The sequence below is a fragment of the Jatropha curcas genome, chromosome 6 (assembly GCF_041381405.1).
Source record: "Jatropha curcas cultivar XTBG-Jc1 chromosome 6, XTBG_Jcur_1.0, whole genome shotgun sequence".
Lineage (NCBI taxonomy): Eukaryota > Viridiplantae > Streptophyta > Magnoliopsida > Malpighiales > Euphorbiaceae > Jatropha > Jatropha curcas.
This window is the reverse complement of record NC_143156.1, coordinates 21,944,756-21,965,567: the sequence shown is the minus strand read 5'-3', so window position 1 is coordinate 21,965,567 and position 20,812 is coordinate 21,944,756. Positions and strand designations below refer to the sequence as shown.

General features: G+C 30.6%; 2 protein-coding genes and 1 non-coding gene across 4 annotated transcripts; all 3 read right to left on the bottom strand.

Annotated features, from left to right (window-relative positions):
* Positions 1-258: 258 nt before the first annotated feature.
* LOC105641574 (ras-related protein RABE1c) lies at positions 259-5,171 on the bottom strand. The gene is made up of 9 exons (XM_012226160.4): positions 5,029-5,171; positions 4,816-4,937; positions 2,587-2,659; positions 2,074-2,174; positions 1,663-1,728; positions 1,294-1,391; positions 897-959; positions 722-814; positions 259-545 (listed from the first exon to the last, which is right to left on the bottom strand). The coding sequence occupies exons 2-9, from the start codon at positions 4,886-4,888 to the stop codon at positions 462-464; spliced, it is 651 nt and encodes a 216-aa protein (XP_012081550.1). The 5' UTR covers positions 4,889-4,937; positions 5,029-5,171; the 3' UTR covers positions 259-461.
* Positions 5,172-11,499: 6,328 nt separating this feature from the next.
* Positions 11,500-11,573, bottom strand: TRNAN-GUU (transfer RNA asparagine (anticodon GUU)). The gene has a single exon. It is a non-coding gene; the product is annotated as a tRNA-Asn (tRNA).
* A 1,854-nt stretch (positions 11,574-13,427) lies between these two features.
* Positions 13,428-16,370, bottom strand: LOC105641573 (small ribosomal subunit protein uS8z/uS8w). 2 transcript variants are annotated; one of them, XM_037641957.2, is made up of 4 exons: positions 16,217-16,370; positions 14,268-14,405; positions 14,010-14,170; positions 13,428-13,708 (listed from the first exon to the last, which is right to left on the bottom strand). In XM_037641957.2, the coding sequence occupies exons 1-4, from the start codon at positions 16,341-16,343 to the stop codon at positions 13,610-13,612; spliced, it is 525 nt and encodes a 174-aa protein (XP_037497885.1). In that variant the 5' UTR covers positions 16,344-16,370; the 3' UTR covers positions 13,428-13,609. The 2 variants fall into 2 exon arrangements, with proteins under 2 accessions (XP_037497885.1, XP_037497886.1); XM_037641958.2 differs by lacking the exon at positions 16,217-16,370 and adding an exon at positions 15,090-15,234.
* Positions 16,371-20,812: the final 4,442 nt, after the last annotated feature.

Here is a 20,812-nt window from a genome sequence, read left to right as displayed (position 1 = left end):
CTCATAAACAATTTCCCAACCACAGGCAGTTACAGGACAATGAACTATAACACAACACAAACATCAAAATATTGACATCTAAATGCACATTAACAAAATAAAAAAAAAAAAATGCAATATTTAAAGAGGGAGGGAAAATAGAAAGAAAGAGAAAGGCCAGAAACAACCCTAGACATTTTATCAGGTGAAATCAGCTAAATATGGATTATCTTATCTACATCAAGACTAGCCAGTGAGTTCAAGCCCCAACAAAGGAAAGAACGCGAAAAAGGGTGTCATATCATAAATTCCACAAAGTAAGCGAAAAAAAATACTGCCTTAAACATGCTAAGGTTGGTAATTGGGAAAATAACAAGGGCACAGATATCTGGGCCCAGCATAATGTCATCATAATCAATTTTACACCCCAACAGGTGCCGCGGGCATAAACTTCCCCCTCAGTCTGTACTTTAAAATCTGCTTTATGAACCACAGCACGCTGACTTCTGCGCTGCTTCGCCACCACCAGCTCCCTGGTCTGGTTGGTTAATCTTGATTGTTTGAGGCTGGTACCACAAAAAATGGAGAATTACATCACATTTGTAAATAAATATATTAAATTAGCAAAAAGAAAGAGAAACATAATAAAAGAGCCTTTGGCAAATGGTCTAAATCTAAATTGTCAAACTGGAGAAAAAACAGAAGAAATAGTATGGTATAAGATGAAAAAAATAAAAATCACCTCAGACTTAGAATCAGTTTCTGCAAGCCTTTGCTTGATGTCCCTTGCAATTGAAAAGAAAACTTCCTCGACGTTCAAGTTTGTCTTTGCACTCTGCAGAACATGGACTTTTAATATAAAGAGAGAAGTAGATGAAGTTCTAAAGAACCAATTGCAGCATACAGTTAATACTTACAGTTTCAAAAAATTTGATACCATACTCATCAGCAAGAGCTTGACCCTTGGAGGTAGGCACAGCCTAAGGAAATGACAAAGAGTATCTTTGCGATTATTAGTGGATGGCACACAAAACAGACACAAATATGAAGAGAGAGAGAGAGAGAGTGAGAGGAATCAAATTGAGACATGAGTCAGAAAACCCAACTTTTAAGGCATAGCAGTTATAGATCATCCTAAAACTCTTCTATCTAATCACACAATTTTTGGGTGTAAACAACTTTGCTTCCACATAAAAAGCCTGCTAAGGAGCTTATGTTACAGAAAAGTAGATGATGATGTTTTATTGATGAACAGTCCAACCTATCCAGTAACAAGAGGAGCATGTCCTCCAAGTCACAAAATTCAATACTCACCCTTTTACTTTCATCCATGTCTGCCTTGTTTCCTACCAGTATCTTATTGACGTTGTCAGAAGCATGTTGTTCAATGTTGCGAATCCAGTTTCTTATATCTGAACATGAAGAGAAGCTAGATCCATAAGCATTCAAGAGACAGACGTACAGATATTGAAGAAAGTGTTACAGGATATAGGACAAGCAACATAAGGAGTGACAATCAAATGAAACACATATTTCACTGGTAACCATTTATCAATAACCAAAAGGAAAATGCTCAGGAAGTAGAAAAGGTGATAAAGCACCAAATCTAATCAAATAGCATTAGCATGTTTAACAAATCTCCACAAATTTAAATGCACAGGGAATTAGAAAAGGAGAATTTACTGTTAAAAGAAGATTCATCAGTAACATCATACACCAACAAAATCCCCATGGCTCCACGGTAATAGGCTGCAAAAGAACATAAAGTCAATAAGCAAATTTTAGAAATTTGTCAAAGATGGTAAGAGCATTTATTATTATTTGCTCTTTTTTTTTTCCTTGTACGTATTTCCTACAGCATTTAGAAAGTCTTGCATTTCAATCTCATCCCCATTTACTAGGTTCAATAGCCAGATGACTTTATATTTATACTGCAGTCGTGAGGCTCAATCAAACAACTTGGTTATGCAGCATTCTAATCACCACCACCATTATATATATATATATATATATTTGAAACTTTCAAACACAAAAACAACGTCACTCATAAGTATCGAAAACAACATACCAATAGGTAGAGTGCTAAATACAAACCTGTTGTGATAGTGCGAAAGCGCTCTTGACCTGCCGTGTCCCAGATTTGCAATTTAATACGTTTTCCGTCAAGCTCAATAGTTCTTATTTTAAAGTCAATGCTGTTTAGAGAAGTAAAAGTAGAATTTCAAATAATAATAATAAATTATCATAGATATCCAATATATACAATCAGCCACATTCCAGACCCTCAGTTAAATTATGCAGAACAATTACAAGATATAGCTGGAGAACTATCTGATTTCAGAACTTAATTGATTGCATCTCTAGAAAAGCTTCTAACAGCACCTAAAATCTCAATGGCAAGTGGAAATTAAATGGCAAATTCTAATTGCATATTGCCCAAATCTTGACCTTTAAATCACACAAACAGAACCTACTGCAAACTATCATTAACCTACTTCTCAATATTCATGTTCTACGATATATCACAAACATACTTCTCAATTTTTCAGTTTGCAAATGATGCTAAGTTCAGAAAATAAGGATAGCAAAAGTCACAAAGATATCAACCCAATAGTGGTAATGAAACTGGTTGTAAAAGAACCATCAGAGAAGCGCAGAAGCAGACAACTCTTCCCGACACCTGAAAATTTAAAAGAAAACTGTGTCAAATAACACTTGAGAGCCAATAAACAAATCATCTCATAACCAAGACTAGAGTAACAAAATGATCAGTCTTAACACATTCATCAAAAATTCTACGATCAGAAAAAGAGGGATGGAATGGGCAATGAGAAGTTAAGAATGCAAAAATCATGAACCTTCTTGCAGGTCTACAATAGAGTAGAAAGCATAAAATTCGGTTTGTGCCATTCAGAGATGAAGGAAGGCCATTTAACAATAAAGTAGAACACATGTTGTTACCAGTATGCTAGCAAAGCAGGAAGTTTACAATCTTAAATAAAGAAGAATGAACTACCGCGCCATACATCAAAAGCTTTTCAAGTTCTCCATATATAATGAAATTAAGATGGTAATGGGATGGGTGGATTTTCTTATCGCCATTTCACCCTATTAAATTTAAAGGGAAGAACGTATATGGGAATCCCAGCTTTTTGTTTTAATCATTTATAAACTACTATAAGTGTCAAATTTTGAGTATTATTATTAAATTTATTTTGTTTGTGTACATGTATGGTATACTTCAGATCCTACTAGTTAATATTTGAGACAGAAAGAGTAATATAAAGTAATAAACTATAAAAAAACTTTTTGTACATTTATGTTAGTTAAAAATTATAATATAAGTATATAGTTCTAAACTCCAGACTGGCGCAGAGATTCTCAGTCACTCAGGCCAGGGTAAAATTGTTCTCTCTCGAAAATCTAAACATATTTTCCTCACAAGCTACTCCATCGTAACCAGTCTACTGTCTAATATATTGTATTCAATCTCCAATTCCAAATTCTCAGTCACTAGCAAGTCAGTTGCTTCTTTGTTTTCTTTACGAGCAAAACTTAAACATGAGAACTCATTCTTCTTATTCTTCTACCCAAAGCCTCACATGATTGGCTGCACGAATAACAGGCACAATTTTAATTTGCAAGCTTCTTCTACATCAATGGTCAAATCCTACCTAATTGACCCAGGCAGGCAAACACCATTCTACTTTCGGTTACATAAATTAGTAGGCTGAGCCGGGATCAAATTAAAATGTTACTAATTTGCATACTCTGAACGACAAGTACACAGTCCAGCTTGGATAATTTGTTCTGATCCAAAAACTCAAACTTTAATCCATCGATTTATCCAGGATCATTTTGGCTCAATTCACATGAATGTGCAAAGTCCAGATAAAGTAAAATTTGGAAGCAAGCTCAACCAGCCTAACATTCAACCCAGCAATTAATCAATTAGAGTCCAGCTCTGAGCAAATAAGAAAATGAATTTTTCAAGAAAGAAGGAGTAATTTTTCATGGAAAAAATTGCAGAAACTTCATGGCCTGATCAAATAACACATCATACAGACATTAGTTGTCTCAGATTAACACAAGCATCTTTGCCTGATAAAACAGTAATACACAGATTGGAAAATCACTTCCCAAAAAACTAAAAATAAAAAAAACAAAAAATAAGACTCAGGTTTCTAGTGCAAATATATTACAATGTAATGGAAGTATACCTATATTAACTACACAACTAAGGAAATATACAAAGTCGAAAAATGTTTGGTCAATCAACACATTTGCCAATTCATATTTAAACAAACCACCCGCAGCTCAACATCAATCTGTTCAAAACTAGAATAGCCTATTAAACTCAAATACAATCAGAATTTTATACAGAAAATAAAACTTGGTATAACTCCCAGATGCATAAATATATCCATAAGAGATCCAATTAAACTGACACGTCGATACTGTGATCAACTTGCATGGGAACAATATTGGCATTCCATGTAAATAGCGTTCAACAATAAAGAAAATTAATTTTCCAAGCAAAACAACAAGAATAAACGACATAAATCATCAACCCTTATATAAAAAGAAATCCCAAACAGCAACACCTGCCCATTTAAGAGAAGCTCGAAAATGTGGCATCCAACAAGGATAAAACAAAAGGTAACCAGAATCCATTTCCTGAAGACACAAAAGAACCCCTAAAAATCACTGCATCACATACTAAATCAATAACCCAAATCGTCTCTCTCTACCCAGAATATAAATCGAACCCAAAAAGCAATAAACGAAACCCAGATTGAATATGGAGAAATAATGAGAAATGAGAAGCTTGCTAACCGCTATCCCCAATCAAAAGAAGCTTAATCAAGTAATCGTAATCAGCACGCGCCCTTGTTGGTTGTGCGGCCATCGTTTCTCTCCCAAATCAATTCAATTAACCCACAAATCAAATTCCCTCTCTGCAGAAACAAAATCAAAAATTATAGATATAAAACAGCAACGTCATATATAAGATCAAACTCGGAGAGAGAGATAGAAGGAGAGAGTAACCTTTGGCCTTTAGGTTAGCAAGCAAGAGAGAGATGCAGAGACTGTGTCCAACGAATTAGGGACACTTTTGTCTCTCTCTCTCTCTCTCTCTTTCTCTCTCTCTCTCTCCGCGTATATTACGTGGATATCTCTCTTGTTTCTGCATCTGTATCCTGCCAATTGGAGTGACGGTGGATTTTTGTTAAGATATACTCGAGTATAGCAGATAGTTACTCTTTATAAATATTTAGATTTAGATTTTTTCTCCTAATTTTTCACATTTGATCTCTGTCACAAATTTATTTATGGCTAATAATGATGAAATGCTTATTAGTACAAGTTAAATTACATATCATTGGCCTAACATAATCCATCCTTTGTATTTTTTTTTTCCCTTAATGATTACTTTCTCAATATCAACCTTTCCTTTTTGTTAACGAATTAGCTTCTCTTAAGGTCAACGTCTCCAACTCAAAAAAAAAAAAAAAAAAAAAAAAAAAAAACAAAAAAGAAAACTCCAATAATGAGGTTAGTAAACACTCAGCGATCAAACAGTCCAAAATACCGTTTACTTCAATTCAAGTCGTTCAAAGAATACGCTTTATTTAAAGAACGCACTTTCTTTGTGAAAGCAGTTCAAAAAATGCACCGTCCAAAATGATGCACCTCAACACCAAGCCGTCAAAATAATGCAATTCCTCCATCAAAGACATTCAGAGAACAATTTTATTCGGAGAACGTTCGCCCCTGTTTGGCTCTTATAAACAATAACAATAATGGAGAAATGGATTGTGATGGTGGTATTTGTTTGATGAGGAACATCAAATTTTTAAATCCAAATCTTGAAATCTAACTTATTTAATTTACTGTTATATTTATGCACTTAAAATTTCAACAATTTATATTCAAGCCTATTATTTTTATGTTCATTATTTATTATTTCACTAATCTCCTAACCATTAATTTGGTCTTTGTTTAATTTATTCACTTAAAATACATTATCTAAACTCAATTATAAATTAGGGATTCAAACTCGTTTAAAATTTTATTTTTATTATCCGAACCCATTTAACATTAAAAATATTTTTCATTTTTTATTTTAAAAATAAAAACCATAAATTTTATTTTGACTTAATAAAAAATATTAAGATCTATATTAAGTATATTTATAGCTGGTCGAAAAAAATTGTACTTCACGCGCGGGTATTTAAATATTATTTTAATAATTATTATTTTAAATATTATTTTAATAATTATTGCAATCATTGTCTTTAATAAACTATAATGAATTATCAAATGTTTAGAACAATAATAAAAACTCTATTTGAAATAAATCAGTAATGGTAAATATCAAAATAATAATCTAGATCGTTTCATCGAGCACCATTTATATAGAAAGGTGTTCTGACTCTATTGGATTAAGTCATCACCTACGCCTATTTGTAATAAAGACAACTATAACATCATTTATGAAACGACCTGAAAATTTAATTTCATAGAATTTTCATTTAAAAACTAAATTTTCATTCTAACAAAATTCAGCAGAAAATATTTTATTACTGCTAAACCAGACCTATAAACCAGTTTGAATTTTTTGAAAATCAAGTGAAAAATCCGTAAACCAAGAAAAATTGAGTTAAATCACTGAATTGGATCAAACTGGTTTGAATCGAAACAGAATAGTCTAGAAACCAGCCTTTTCTCTTCTTTTTTTTTTCTCCTTTCTCTTCTTCTTCTTCCTTGGTCGGCAGCGCGTCATTCCCCTCCCTCCTTGCTTTCGGCCACCACTTGACGAGAGCGAGGTGGTGATCGGGTCATCTTGTGCTGCTGGTCACGTTTCTGGTCTTCTCTCTCTCGGAAAGAGCCTCCATTGACGCGAATCGGGGCTATTTTCTTTGATAACTCTTGTTCATCAACTTCTAGTGATCTACGCCGTTTCCGGCGGTTGCAACGTGAAGGGGGGGGGGGTGCCAATTGCTTCATCTCCTCCACACGCGATCGTTTCTCCTCCATCAATTTCGGCAACAAAGCTCAGATGACGAAACCACAGGAGCGGCGGCGAGAGGACTGATCTTGGGCAACTAACGCCAAAAACGGACTCCTGAGTGAAAATCGAGCCAGATGGTGTGAAGAGCGCTCGATTCCGTGCAACCACGGTTTTCCAGCCATCGTAGAAGGTAGCGGCGGCGGTTCTATGATCGGCCGGCGAATCTCCGGTGCAACCCTAAGAGGCAGAATCACCTCGTCCTCGTGCGGATCGTGGCATCATAGTCCGATTTTTTATTAGTACGCTCTAAGACCCAGTTCCAAATTTTTCGGTATAAATTCCAATTTCAAATTTTTAGTTGCTTAATTTGATTTCGAATAAATAGATAAATATAATTAATTTTGAAAATAATTTAGAATATTTTAGCCTTTATGTAGATCAGTTGAATATTTAAGTAGATTTAATTAAATAAAAAGAAATTATATTATTTGAGTAGCTTTATATATGAAGAGAATATTTTAGACTTTTATAAATAAATTAATTTTGATTAGTTTATGGTATTTATGGTAGCCAATTGCGATTAATTATTTGGTTTAGGATTTAGAATTATTAAGTGCATATATGTGTGTGTGGTGATTGATAAATGTTGTTTAAGGCGGATGGGTTGATTTGATTGATTGCCCGACGGATGGACTGTGTGAATTGAGTAAATGTTTAGATGAATGAAATTTGGTTATAGCGGACGAGATTAATTATTGTGAATTGCCCGATGGATGGGCTTTGAGAATCTATTGTTGAATTATAGTCTTAAGCAGGTGGTTTAATCCAAATTTTAGAGGAAGTTCTGCCGAAATTTCGCTAGAATCTACGCTAGATATATTTAATGGTTAAGTTAATAGGCTTATTTGGAATAATGTTTTAACCTAATATATTTAAGATAGAGTACTTAATTCAATTCAATTTCTCCTCTTCTTCGAATGCCATTTCGTTTAGATCATTGTAGTTGTTCACTGCTTCAAAGAGTTAGGACCCGAAATTAGGGTGTTTTCCCTATTTAGCAATGTAAGTAATAATAGGTAGTATGCATCATACACAAACTCATTACTATGCAACGCTTCGTCTTTATTTGTTTATTTATTTATTTACTTGTTTATTTATTTTTCAAATATTAATTATTATATTATAGCATTTGCTTCTACATATTTATTACTACCTATATGTGAATGTCTAATTGTGCACTTGCATTATGATATTTAAGTGTTTGATGTACTTGAATATATTTGCACTACTTGATTACATGTGTTCTAATAATAATGTTCCTTGTTTGTGTGGAATTGGGATGAAGTGGGTCACCATGAGTTTGCGAGGACGGTTCTGAAAATGATGAAAATATGCAATTCGACCGTCTGCCATGCATGGGGAAATCGGCGCTCCATGTGCACCTGATGATATAGATTATATGGAAAACCACAGGTGGTCTCCTGATGGTATGGAAAAGAAAAGAGAGTATAAAAAAAATGAATGAATGAGTGAAATGAAATGAGAGGGCTGGTCAAGTGAGGATTAGACTTGTCGGCCAATTATCGGGGATCGGCTCCCTGATGCACACGTCATGAGAGGATGGGTCATGTGTGAGGACGGCTCATCAAGGGTTCCGATGACGCCACTGACCAATCACCACGTGTTTGATTACTTGAAGGTGTGATTATTTGTTGGTGCTTATGATGTGCCATTTGTTTGATTGGAAAAGTGCTCATTTTAGTACTTCACAAAGCATTTTGTGTGAATGCTTGTGTTGTGCATTAATTATTATTCATTGTTAAGCTCACATTTCTTTTGTTTAAATTCTTCTAGGAAGTAGATTCTTTTGCCTGGTTAGAGCTCTATCTCCTTCCCCGCAGAGTTAGGAAATTAACTTTTAGAATTAGCAGTTATTTAATTATGTAGCTATATGTACTAAAACTTATTTATACTTATCTGTTAGAGAACTCCGCAGTTATAGGATTGTAACCAATAAACTAATGAGGATATTTATTTATTTATTTATTTTGTCAATGTATGAATATATAAACCCACATTAAGAATGTTTTGTATTTAGATTGGGTCCAATCTATAAAATGTTTAAGATGTTACATTTGGGCCAAAATATAATACAATTATGAGATTTATTGTGCATGGCAATATAGATCGAATGTTTGAAATTCATATTTATATGGTTAAATTTTAGTAGTTCAGGCTTATTACGGATCTCGGGAGCTTTAAACTTACCTAGACCCTAGTGTCGGTCTGGCTTATGGAAACGGGTCGTGACAATTTGTAATAGTTTTAAAGAGGCATATATATAGATTAGTTCTTATGTTATCTTAAAATAAATTTGAAAAAAAAAAAAAGTTATCCAATTAAAATGTATAGTCAGGGAAAAAATTAATAAGGAGATGTAGTTGAAAAAAAAAAAAAACAAAGAAAGAAAGTCATAATTATCTTATTAAATTTTATTTTCCATTATAATTTTGAAAAATAGATAGGATAATAGATAATAGTATTCATTATAAATTTATTTTAAATTTATAAAATAAATATAAATTAATTTATAAAAAAAAAACTTTTCTATTAAAATATGTAGATATAATTTGGAAAAATTGTTAATTGATGAATTTATTTTTTGAAAAAGAAAAAGAGGCATATATCTAGCTTTGTTACGGGTTTGCAATTGTTAAAAAATAGACAAACTGAAAAGCTAATTTTTAATTAGAAAATAGAAAATATTAGAAAATATTACTCGTAAAATCATGACCCACAGTACCCATATATTTCTTTGCTATAAACAAAGATCATGTTCATTCCCCACATTACGGCTTTGTTGGGCAATTTCAACGTTTTTCTAGTAGATGTTAACTGCTGTCGTTAGATATTAGCCGTTAGTAGTTAGTTATTTACATAGTAGTTTAAAATAAAAATGTTCGGTAAAAATAAGTGTTTGATTAACTGTTTAATATAAAAGGACAAAAAAGGATAAAGTCATAGAGAACAAGATAAAGATAAGTAATGGGCACAGGATAACGTTTCATGAACATTGACTCAAACTCTAAATTTTAAAATAGACGTGACATTACCGAATATAATAATTAATGAAAACAGTGATTTAACCCAATCAAAATACTAAACACTACTCCAAACGCTGTTGCCAAACAAAACCTATATTACGGGTAATGATCTTGAAAAGAATTCCAATACTATCCCAAAACTAAAGCTACAATGAATCCTTCTACATAGCACATAGATCGCAGATACACTTTTCCCACAAATTCAAGCTATTCCGTTCTGTCTTAAAATCAATGTCCAGAGCCTGGTTTTCAACTTGTAGGATGGACAGTTCCACCTCCAATGAAGGTAAAGATTCTTCCATTTCTAGTATGATATAAAGGCTTCAAGAAAATGGGATGCTTTAGAATCTTTTTCCTCCTTAGAAAGAGCAGGAGAGAAAAGGCCTGCCAGTGCAAGTTTTAAAAGGTATACCAACGATTAATGAAAAAAAGAAAATAAACGTATAGATATATGTACAGATATATTTATACAGAGTTAAGATATTTAGATACAGAGTTAAGATCTCTGAATCGTTTTCCATTGAAGTTCCTCGAACATGTTCCTCTGCAGGTATAACCTGAAATACAAAAAGTTCTAACTTTTAAAAAATACTTGGTTAATCTTTATTTATAGCTAATTAAAAATATTTTATGAAATAAGCAAGCACCTGTTTGCCACGCATATGCCCTGAAAATGCATGAATGAGAGAGAGAGTATCAACCTAACATCTTAAATATAAAACAACTAGAATCCATTCTCTTCTTAACCATTCCAATCTAACATGAATCAAAAGGAGATGGGTTTTACCGCATTTCTTTGGCCATTGTTGATCCTGGAAGAAAATTTGAATTCTTTAAAGTTCACACAACATCTGCAGTTATCGGTATTATCGGTATTGAGTGGAGCCGCAACACACAACGTCCTTGCAACCGCTGCCATTTCTAGTCCCTATAATCTCTGAGTTGTTTGCTGGTCTTCGAGATTGTTTATTTTATGATGCTTTTGATATTGCTCAATCAAATACTTTGTAGCTTGCGTTTAAAGCTTGACTCTCTTCTTTTATCTTAAAAAATAAAATACCAACGTCCATTTCATTTAAAATTAAAAAACATGTCTTTATATAAATCTTAAACTTTATCCATATCCAAAATCCATTTTCAACTATGAAATTTTATTATTTTAAAAGTTAATTGAGGATAATATAAATAACAATTATTTATTAAATTAATAGTTCAATAATTACATTTTTTTGAAGAAAAGTTCAATAATTAAATAGAAAACATTTATGATTGTTTTTAAGAAATATATAATTTATTTACGCTTACGTAAGTATAATACCGGCTGTAAGGTACATATGTATAAAAAGAATACAAAATACAAGAAGGGATAGTACATATGTATAAAAAGAATACAAAATACAACGCTAGAAGGAGGGCTTGAACCTCCGACCTTGTGGTTAACAGCCACACGCTCTAACCAACTGAACTATTCCAGCTTGCTGTTTATAATTTAATTTAATTCATAATTATTTCATATCTCTCTTATATCCCAATTTTTTTTAAGACGAAGATTTATTCGGTTGGAATATGAGAATTTTATTTATATGCTCTTTCATTGTTACCCTAACTTGTAACCTTCTAATGAAGTATTGCTTTCTTCAAAAAAAAAAAAAAAAAAAAAAAAGACCTATAACATTCTAAAATATGTAAAATATTACATATTAATTTTCAATTCATTCTATAGTCGAAATAAACACTGTGAATAAAATTAATTAGTCATTTCTTTTAAAATATTCAACAGGAAAAACATATTTCATTTTATTATAAATATTTTAAACCTAAATAAATCCAAATAATAGTAATAGTTATTTAATTCAAAAAATATATATGTTTTTTTTTTTCGTTTTCTCTGCACATTTGCTTTAATATTTCTAACAGTATATTAACGAATATCAAATTAAAATTATATTTCATTGGATGACATGTACAGTTGTTACAAAAAAAAAAAAAAAAAAAAAGCACATGACTGGTACAAATAAATTTGTTTACCAGAAACTACTCAATGTGGCAAATGGCATGTTACCGATTACATCAGATGAACAAAAACCACTAAAACCAGAATTTTTTAGGTAGATTCCACAATTGTGTTAATGTCTTCTTATATAATTATTAAAAGCAAAGCAAAAAGTGAGAAAAAGCAAAGAAAGGGAAACAAATAAAATTTGTGCTTTGAAGTATATGCTTTAGAAGATCCTCTCTTCATCATTTTTATTCCTACAAAACAAAACCCACATATCACAAGTTTTCACCCTCCACTCCTTTGGAGGGATCAAGAGATTGGATCCTCCCTACAACATAAACATCCCCCCAATATATTCTCATTTTCTTCTATCCTATGTATTGGTATGGGTGGTCGGAGGTGGCTGCCGCCGTTGCCAGGGAGCCAAGGAGACAATTGAAGCAGGGAAGATGAGGATGAAGAGGGATGTGGAGAGTAATTAAGGTCATGATGGTTTTTAAACCATTAGGGCAACTATGATCCTTTGGCAACATGTTATTATGATGGGGAATATATATGTGGGTTTTACTTTTATTTTACTAATATTTGTGTTTTCCTTTTTATTTGTTGTTTGAGGGACATGATGAGATCATTCCTTATTCATATGAAATCAGTTAAAATAGTTGGCAGTTGGTAAATCTTGGTTTTAGTTGTTTTTCCAGCTCTAAGCTTCCTAGCAAGAATCATAATTAAGAATTTTCTTGGAGGGTTTTCTCTGTTTCTTCTTCTTTCATTTCTTTTTTTTTTTTTTTTTTCTGTCCTAATTTTGGAATTTTTTTTTTCAGCCCCTATAACATATTGAAACTTGGACTCCACCACGGACAAAGTCCTACCTAGCTAAAAAGACAAAAAGCGACAAAACAACTAGCCTAAAAACAAACACAATCATATACCCCCATGTTTCAAATTAGAAATCCACATATTAGACATCCACGTAGCTTGAAATAAAAATTCTGATCAGTCGTTTGTTCAGTTATAGATTTAATTGGTTATAGGGTGGATAATTAGATTTTACATTCTTGCGATTATCATTAGCTGTTGTTTTAAACATACTAGATCAATGCTCATTGGGTTGTTTATTAGTACATTGATACCAGCTTTCTCTCCATTCAACAGAAAAGGGGTAAATTGTTCTCCAATATACATGCTGCCTATTTGACATTCTATTCGACCTGTTTTCAGCAAACTGCATTCACAACGTCATAACCTTTAAATTACAGGTAATAAAGATGCAACAATAAGATAAATATGGCATGGACATCATAACTATAACAGTTAATAAGATGTGAGCTACCAGAAAAAGAAATGCAGGTCTTCAATTCATACAAGTAAAAAAACCAACATTAGCTTTTGTAGAAAGCATAAATCAGATAAAGCACAGGGCTAATCCTAAGGCAAACAAGTTCAAAGGCACAACCAAAACTCTTCGAAGCAGAATAATTTTTCTCTAAATCGAAAAAACAAAAACTTAGCCTAGTAAAAGAACCCAAGCACTTTGCCACCAACATTCTTTCTTCTAGCCTCTTCATGATCCATAATGCCAGCAGAGGTTGTCAACACAATATAACCAAACTGCAATTTTAAATCGATGTTAGGTGTCAAGACAGAAATCCATATGTATCACATCAAAGAATCCACATAATTGTGCAGCATCAACCAATCATGCATGTCATTTCATATATGATTAAGTTCTTAAATACCAAAATGTAAATAGAAATGATACAAACTTAACTGAAGCATAATGTTTTACTTGTTTGTTACAGCATAATTAACTCGATCCTAATAGAGTAACTCTTATTTGCATGCTCATGTCAACTCAATATTAACAGTAACGAAAAAATAAAACTGAACTTAGATATTTTCGTTTGTTTACCTGTCTTGATGGAAGCAGTCGTGCAGTCCATCCTTCAATCTCCTTGACACCGATATCAAAACGAGGGCTGATAACTCCACACTTGTTCAACCTCCCATTCAATTCAACCACAATTTTACCAGCTCTATGATCATCAACATACTCAAACTCGCCAATGTATCCTTCATAACAGAACCAAAGAGATAACAATCATAAACCAGCACAAATTTCCAAATTTTCCATAAAAGAGAGATGAATAGGGTGAAAATGAAAAGATACCATGCTTTTGCATCACCAGCAGAAATTTGATGATCACTTTTGAGGAAGGCCTGATCATAACCTGTCGCTTCCCACGCTTTTCAGCATTGTACATGCTCTTCAAAGCATCATTCAAAACACTAACTCTCACCATGGTTGCTGCTCCACATATTAGAGGAAATGTCAAAAATTGCAGAGAACTTTATGTGTGTGTGTGTGTGTGTGTGTGTGTGTGTGTGTGTGTGTGTGTATATATATATATATATATATATATATAATGAAAGAATTTAGATCAATAGTTAAAACAAAATATTTTCATTTCATAACAGCAAGATATTACTAGCCAAAATACATAATTTTGTTTCTTCAAGATCAAAAGGGAACGAAGAAATATTAATTCATAATCTAATAGACCAATTGAAATACCATTTTCTAAGAATGTCATAACAAAGCATAAAAGTCTATTCTAGCTGGTTACGGGCACAAGTCTCAATAATAGCTTAATGGCCAACCAAATCTACACCGCGGCGTATAATAACTTAAGGTTTAATTAAACCCAAGTTCTCGAATCATCAATCAAAATCAGAAACAACACCCAACGCAGCAAATCAGTCGATGAATCTATACTTTAAGATTAGATCAAAAACAAAATAACATAACAACAGAAAAAAAAAACGATTCATAGATCTAAAACGTTTTCACAACAAAAACGCACATCTCAATCTCCGATCAACCAAATCCACCGAAAGGAAAGGATAAAAACAATAAAAACCGAAGAGAGAGAAAATAAACAAATAATATACAAAGGAATAACAGATCGACAAAGAATCAAAAGAAACTTACCTTAGAACGTAAAGAGAAGAAGAGGCTGGAGAAGGATTGGTCTCAACTGTGCGTGAGGTGAGAGAGACTGTGAAAGATTAAGGGGAGAGCAACGCTTTTATATTGAGCGACGAGGTAGAGAGAGAATAGGTTTTCTAGGGCAAACTCGGCCGCTTGATTTTTTCTATATTTTTTCCTTATTTTCTCAAACCGACTTATTCAATAATAACTAGTAGATTTTTTTTTTTTTTTGGTTGCGTTAATTTTATTTTATTTTAGCTTTTCTACTTCTCTTTTGCTCCACGTTAATTTAATTCCTCAAATACAAAGGGAAAATTCTGATTGATGGAATTTAATTGGGGAAATCTAATTTTTTTAATTAAATATGTTTATGCAATTGAGAAAAATAAATCACAATTTGTAAAATTTGTAAAATTCTAATCTATGTGCTATCGGAATAGACTCTGTTCTCATATTAAAAAATAACAAAAATAAAATTATTGTTAAATTTTACAAAATTCCTGAATTTTATGTTCTATTAATTTGAATAATCATTCGGTGAATTGTTTATGCAGTAATGATAATAAACAATAATTATTATGAAGATTAGATTAAATTGCATATTGAGGCAAATACAAGAGTTCTTTTTTTTTTTTCTTTTAATAAAACTAACATCTAATTATATTAGAAAAAAAAATGTTCGTAGATCACTAAAAGCAGTAAAGTCATTGTTAATAATCTAATATCTAATATTTTTTATACAATAAAATTAAAAGTTACATAAACGATTACATAAAATTATTGGTGGTTCTAAAAGTAGAGCAGATTTTAAAATTTTCAGTAACACATATACAATGTAACAACAATGACTGTCAATTTCAAAAACAGAGTGATCCCTAGAAGCTCATAATTGCAACTGTAACAACAATGATTCGCCAAGAAGAATAAGATAAAACACATATACAATCGCTAAAAGTTTTCCTACGATACTATTGGTAGTCGTCAACATCTCGTAGCACATAAAGAATAATCCATTGAGAAATTTGAAAAAAAAAAAAAAAACATAAACAAAAGATTTTAACGATTGATTAAACAAATATACAAACAACAGAGACATATATAAGATAAGGAATAACACGAGTAGTTACCGGATGCAGAAAGCAGAGAAAGAGAGGCGCCTCCAAGCAGAATGAAGAGAGTTAGGGTTTTGAGAGAGACTAAAAAAAGCAGTAGAAAACAATTTAAAGAGCACGGTGGTTTGGTATTTGAAGCCATGGGCTTGACCTAAAGATAAGCCCAATTAGAGTCTGTCCTTCAAAGCCCTGATATATTTTCCTTTTGTCCTCTGGGCTGGACCTCAGCATTCGTTTATTCTTTCTTAGCAGTCCGCATTGCTTTTATTTTTTTTTTCTTAAAAAATTATTTTATTTAGAGAAAACTATTATTTAGTCCTGACATTTGACCAAATTGACTAACTCATCATTGCATTTTGGTAATATTAATTAGTAGTTTCTGAGAATTACCTCCGTTAGACTAGTTGGTCCTTACATCCAATTTCTTTTATTTTTGCCGTTAACTCCATTAAAAAAAATGAAAATACCCCAACTTCTAATATGGAAAAGACTAAATTAACCCAGGTTAAATATTTCATTATTGTGGAGGAAAAATTTGAGATTCATAATTAATTTATTAATAAAATTATGAGAAAGTACATAATTAAATACTTATAGAATAACTTTCATATTCTTCAAAAGGTATTTTAATTTAAATTGACAAAGGCTATAAATATATAATCAATAGTTTAAATTTATAACTATTTGTTTATATTATATTTTGAATTTATTTGATACTATTTAATTAATTTTTATTATTTTTTAAAAGGATTATTTGGATTTTTAATTTTTTTAACTAATAAGTATATTTTAAATACTTAGGAAAGAAATTAAAAATAAAAATAGAAAATAGAAAAAAATAGCTAGACCTCAAATCGTTCAAATGTCCTTTGTCAATATACAAGCCAAAAATGGTTAATAAACAAATGCAATGCAGATCGACAAATCCAAATCTTTACAAAGCAATGTAGAAACTTCGCAAGTGGCATTTGGCTTATAATATATATAAGGCTAAATTGTCAAAAGAAGTCAAATTTACTGTTACCGTCGGTTTCCGTTTTAGTATATAATAAATGTAAAAAAATTTGTATACCTGTAACTTAAAAAAAAAAGAAACGACTCGAGCCATAAAGTAAAAAAAACTATTAACCTTTATAATAAACTAGGTGAACCCCGTTGTTGCACGGTCACTTTATTACCTTATTATACATTATTATTTTTTTAGATAAATAATATTATTCATTAAAAAATGAAAGATATATAAACTTGAAATAAAAGATTAAAAGTGCAAAACTTTTAAAATTTAAATATATCAAGCTATGACAAAATTACTTACCTATTACAATAAACCAAAGCAGAAGAAAAATCTGAATACAAATTAAGAATTGAAAATATATTTATGATGGAAACTCATTTAACTCTAATAATTGAGAGTCATTTAATTTTACTGGCATAACTTTGGAATTATTATGTTACTAGATGAAAGCCTATACATTGCACGAGTTGTTCTATTTATTGTATATTATTCTTTTTACAAAATCTCCATTGATAATTTTTTACTAAAAGAATAATAAAAATAAAAATGATTGGAAGTATTTTAGACCAAAAAATATATAACTCAATTTTTATATTCCAAAGATACAACAATACCCTTTATAAAATAGAGAGAAAATTATTATTTAGTCCCTCCGTTTTTACATAATTATCCAACTAATCCCAAGTTTTGCGCAAATATCTAACTAGTCCCTCAGGTTTAACTCCGTCTAATTAAAAGGTCTTTCCGTCCGAAAAGTTGATTTTTTTCCATTAATTATAGATTAAAAGACGAAAACACCCCTCCCTAGCTGACGTGGACCATAAGGGGAAAATTATTATCTAGTCCCTTAGGTTTTACATAATTATCTAATTAATCCCAAGTTTTGCGCAAATATCTAACTAGTCCCTCAGGTTTAACTCCGTCTAATTGAAAGGTCCTTCCGTTCGAAAAGTTAGTTTTTTTCCATTAATTGAAGATTAAAAAACTAAAACACCTCTCCCTAGCTGACGTGGACCAGTATGAAGCGATAATGATATACTTAGTTTGTTTCCTTTTTGTTCCTTCCATGCCATAATGATATACCTAGTTTATCTTTTGCGCAGATAATCTTGCATTAAATATTAATATTCATATTCAAAGTTATGAAATTATAATAATATAGGTGGCAATAATAATTACTTTTTTTATCTATAAATAACTATTATTTTAGAGCCGGTGTTTTCTCCGCAAATATCTTTTTTTTTTTAATATTAATGAGTAATTAATTTTTTTTTCAATTTTATCCTTATTTATATTAAATTTAATAATTATTTTTATAATTTTCCAAAATCATATAACATCTCCTCTCTTACTTAAGGTTACGTAATAAAATTAATTAATATTTTGTTATAATTTATAAGAATAAATTTACTTACTTAATTACCATAAAAAAATTGAAAGTATTTATGAATAGATGGAATACTTTGTTTTTTTTTTTTTAGATTTTATCAATGATAATAGTAATGTTTCTTGATAAAATTTGCATATTAAATATGAATAAAATAGAAAATTATATTTATTACTTTTTTTCTAAAAAAGAAACTATGATGATAATTTGGGGTAAAAAGAAAAATGAGATATTTACTTTTTTGAAGAGGTATTTACTTTCATGATTCAATTAAATTTAATAATATTTAATTGGAACATCAAATTAATTTTTTTATCCTTTTTTTAATACTATCTTTGTTCCATAATACTCAGATTTGAGAAAATAGTTTGTTCTAAAATATTTGTCTAATTTGGTCTAAAATACTTGTTATATTTGCGGTTTTAAGGAGTAATAAATATTTTTTTCATATTTACCCTTTGTGTATGATTAATAATTATTACTTCAATTTAATGATTTTCTTAGAGATTAATATTAAATTAAGGGTAATATTGTCAAAATTTATTCAATAATTTATTATAATTTATACAAATTTAATAATTTTTTTAAAAGATATGAAATTCTAAATGTGACAAATATTATAGAATGAAGACAGTAATATTTTAGAGACATAATTATATTTAATGGTTTTCGATTTGCAAATATTCATAATCTAAAACTAAACCGTACATTTAAGAGAGAAAAATGATTATGTTTCCATCGACTTTATATGAAACTCTTCAATTTTCATTTTTAAATTTAGCGAAGGCTAATTTTCCTACTCGTGTAATTAAGCTTAGTCTATACAATTCTACATGTGCATAAAATTATAGGGAAAATTATTATTTAGTCTTTTAGTTTATACAATTCTCTCCCTTATCGCTTCATACTGGTCCACGTCAGCTAGGGAGAGGTGTTTTAGTCTTTTAGTTTTCAATTAACGGAAAAAAACTAACTTTTCGGACGGAACGACCTTTCAATTAGACGGAGTTAAACCTGAGGGACTAATTAGATATTTGCGTAAAACTTGGGATTAGTTAGATAATTATGTAAAACCTGAGGGACTAGATAATAATTTTTTCTTATGGTCCACGTCAGCTAGGGAGGGGTGTTTTAGTCTTTTAGTCTATAATTAACGGAAAAAAAATCAACTTTTTGGACGGAAGGACCTTTTAATTAGACGGAGTTAAACCTGAGGGACTAATTAGATATTTACGTAAAACTTGAGATTAGTTGGATAATTATGTAAAAACGGAGGGACTAAATAATAATTTTCCCTAAAATATATTACATATTTTTTCCTCATAAACCTTTAGAATTAAAGTAAAAAAATAATTGCTTGCAAAAGTAAATTAGATAATAAAATGCTAAATTTTGGATAGATTGGTGTAACATATAGTTTTTTAGATGAAAAAATATATAGAAAACTATTAAATAATTCTTGGAAACTAAAGATATATAAAAAGAATTTTAAAAAATTAAATTTAGATAAGAGAAAAATTTCATAAGTAATCACTAATGATTATCTTTATATCTATTAATTAAAGATAAATGGATTTGCAAATATATGTGAAAAAATTAATTTACTTATTTAGATTTTCTTTTGTTTAAAAATTTACGAGAACATTCTATTTGTATTACTAAGACAATTTACCAAAAGAAATTTGCAAACCGTACTGAAAAAGAACTTGCAAGCCTTATGGGTCACAGTATCGAAACTTAGACGCACAAAAAGCATGCCGATTAACGATGTTAATACAATCTGAAAAAAATTGGAGTTGCATCAACTAAAAGATAAAATATTAATTAACAAAGTTCATAAAATCTTTAATATGATTTAGAGTTATAATTATAATGATTATCTACTTTGAGCACTTTCAACCATCTTCTCAGAGAAAACTGCAAATAAGACAAATACATGCTCAAATTATAAAATACAAATATGAACCAATCTCAACCAAACAAAAAAAATTTTTTTTACATTCGAAGAGAAACAAATAGTAGAATGAATCAAATAACAAATAATTATGCCTACTACAAATAATATATATCTACCATATCAAACTACTATTTCTATCGAAATTGGAGGAGTTGCAATCTGTTTTTAATCTGTAGTGCTAAAATTTACATATGCATTAAAATAAAAAATAGAACTTTGAAACTAAATAGAAGTTATACAATTTAACTAAAA

What these genes read in the sequence shown, in the direction of transcription:
- LOC105641574 (XM_012226160.4), bottom strand. Translation starts at nt 4,888, where the DNA reads ATGGCCGCACAACCAACAAGGGCGCGTGCTGATTACGATTACTTGATT. An exon ending in AGTTTCATTACCACTATTGG is followed by an intron (nt 2,175 to 2,586) that starts GTTGATATCTTT and finishes TTCTCTAAACAG; the next exon opens with CATTGACTTTAAAATAAGAA. An exon ending in AAACTGATTCTAAGTCTGAG is followed by an intron (nt 546 to 721) that starts GTGATTTTTATT and finishes TTGTGGTACCAG; the next exon opens with CCTCAAACAATCAAGATTAA.
- LOC105641573 (XM_037641957.2), bottom strand. Translation starts at nt 16,343, where the DNA reads ATGGCTTCAAATACCAAACCACCGTGCTCTTTAAATTGTTTTCTACTG. An exon ending in GCTGGTGATGCAAAAGCATG is followed by an intron (nt 14,171 to 14,267) that starts GTATCTTTTCAT and finishes TCTGTTATGAAG; the next exon opens with GATACATTGGCGAGTTTGAG. An exon ending in GACTGCTTCCATCAAGACAG is followed by an intron (nt 13,709 to 14,009) that starts GTAAACAAACGA and finishes TTAAAATTGCAG; the next exon opens with TTTGGTTATATTGTGTTGAC.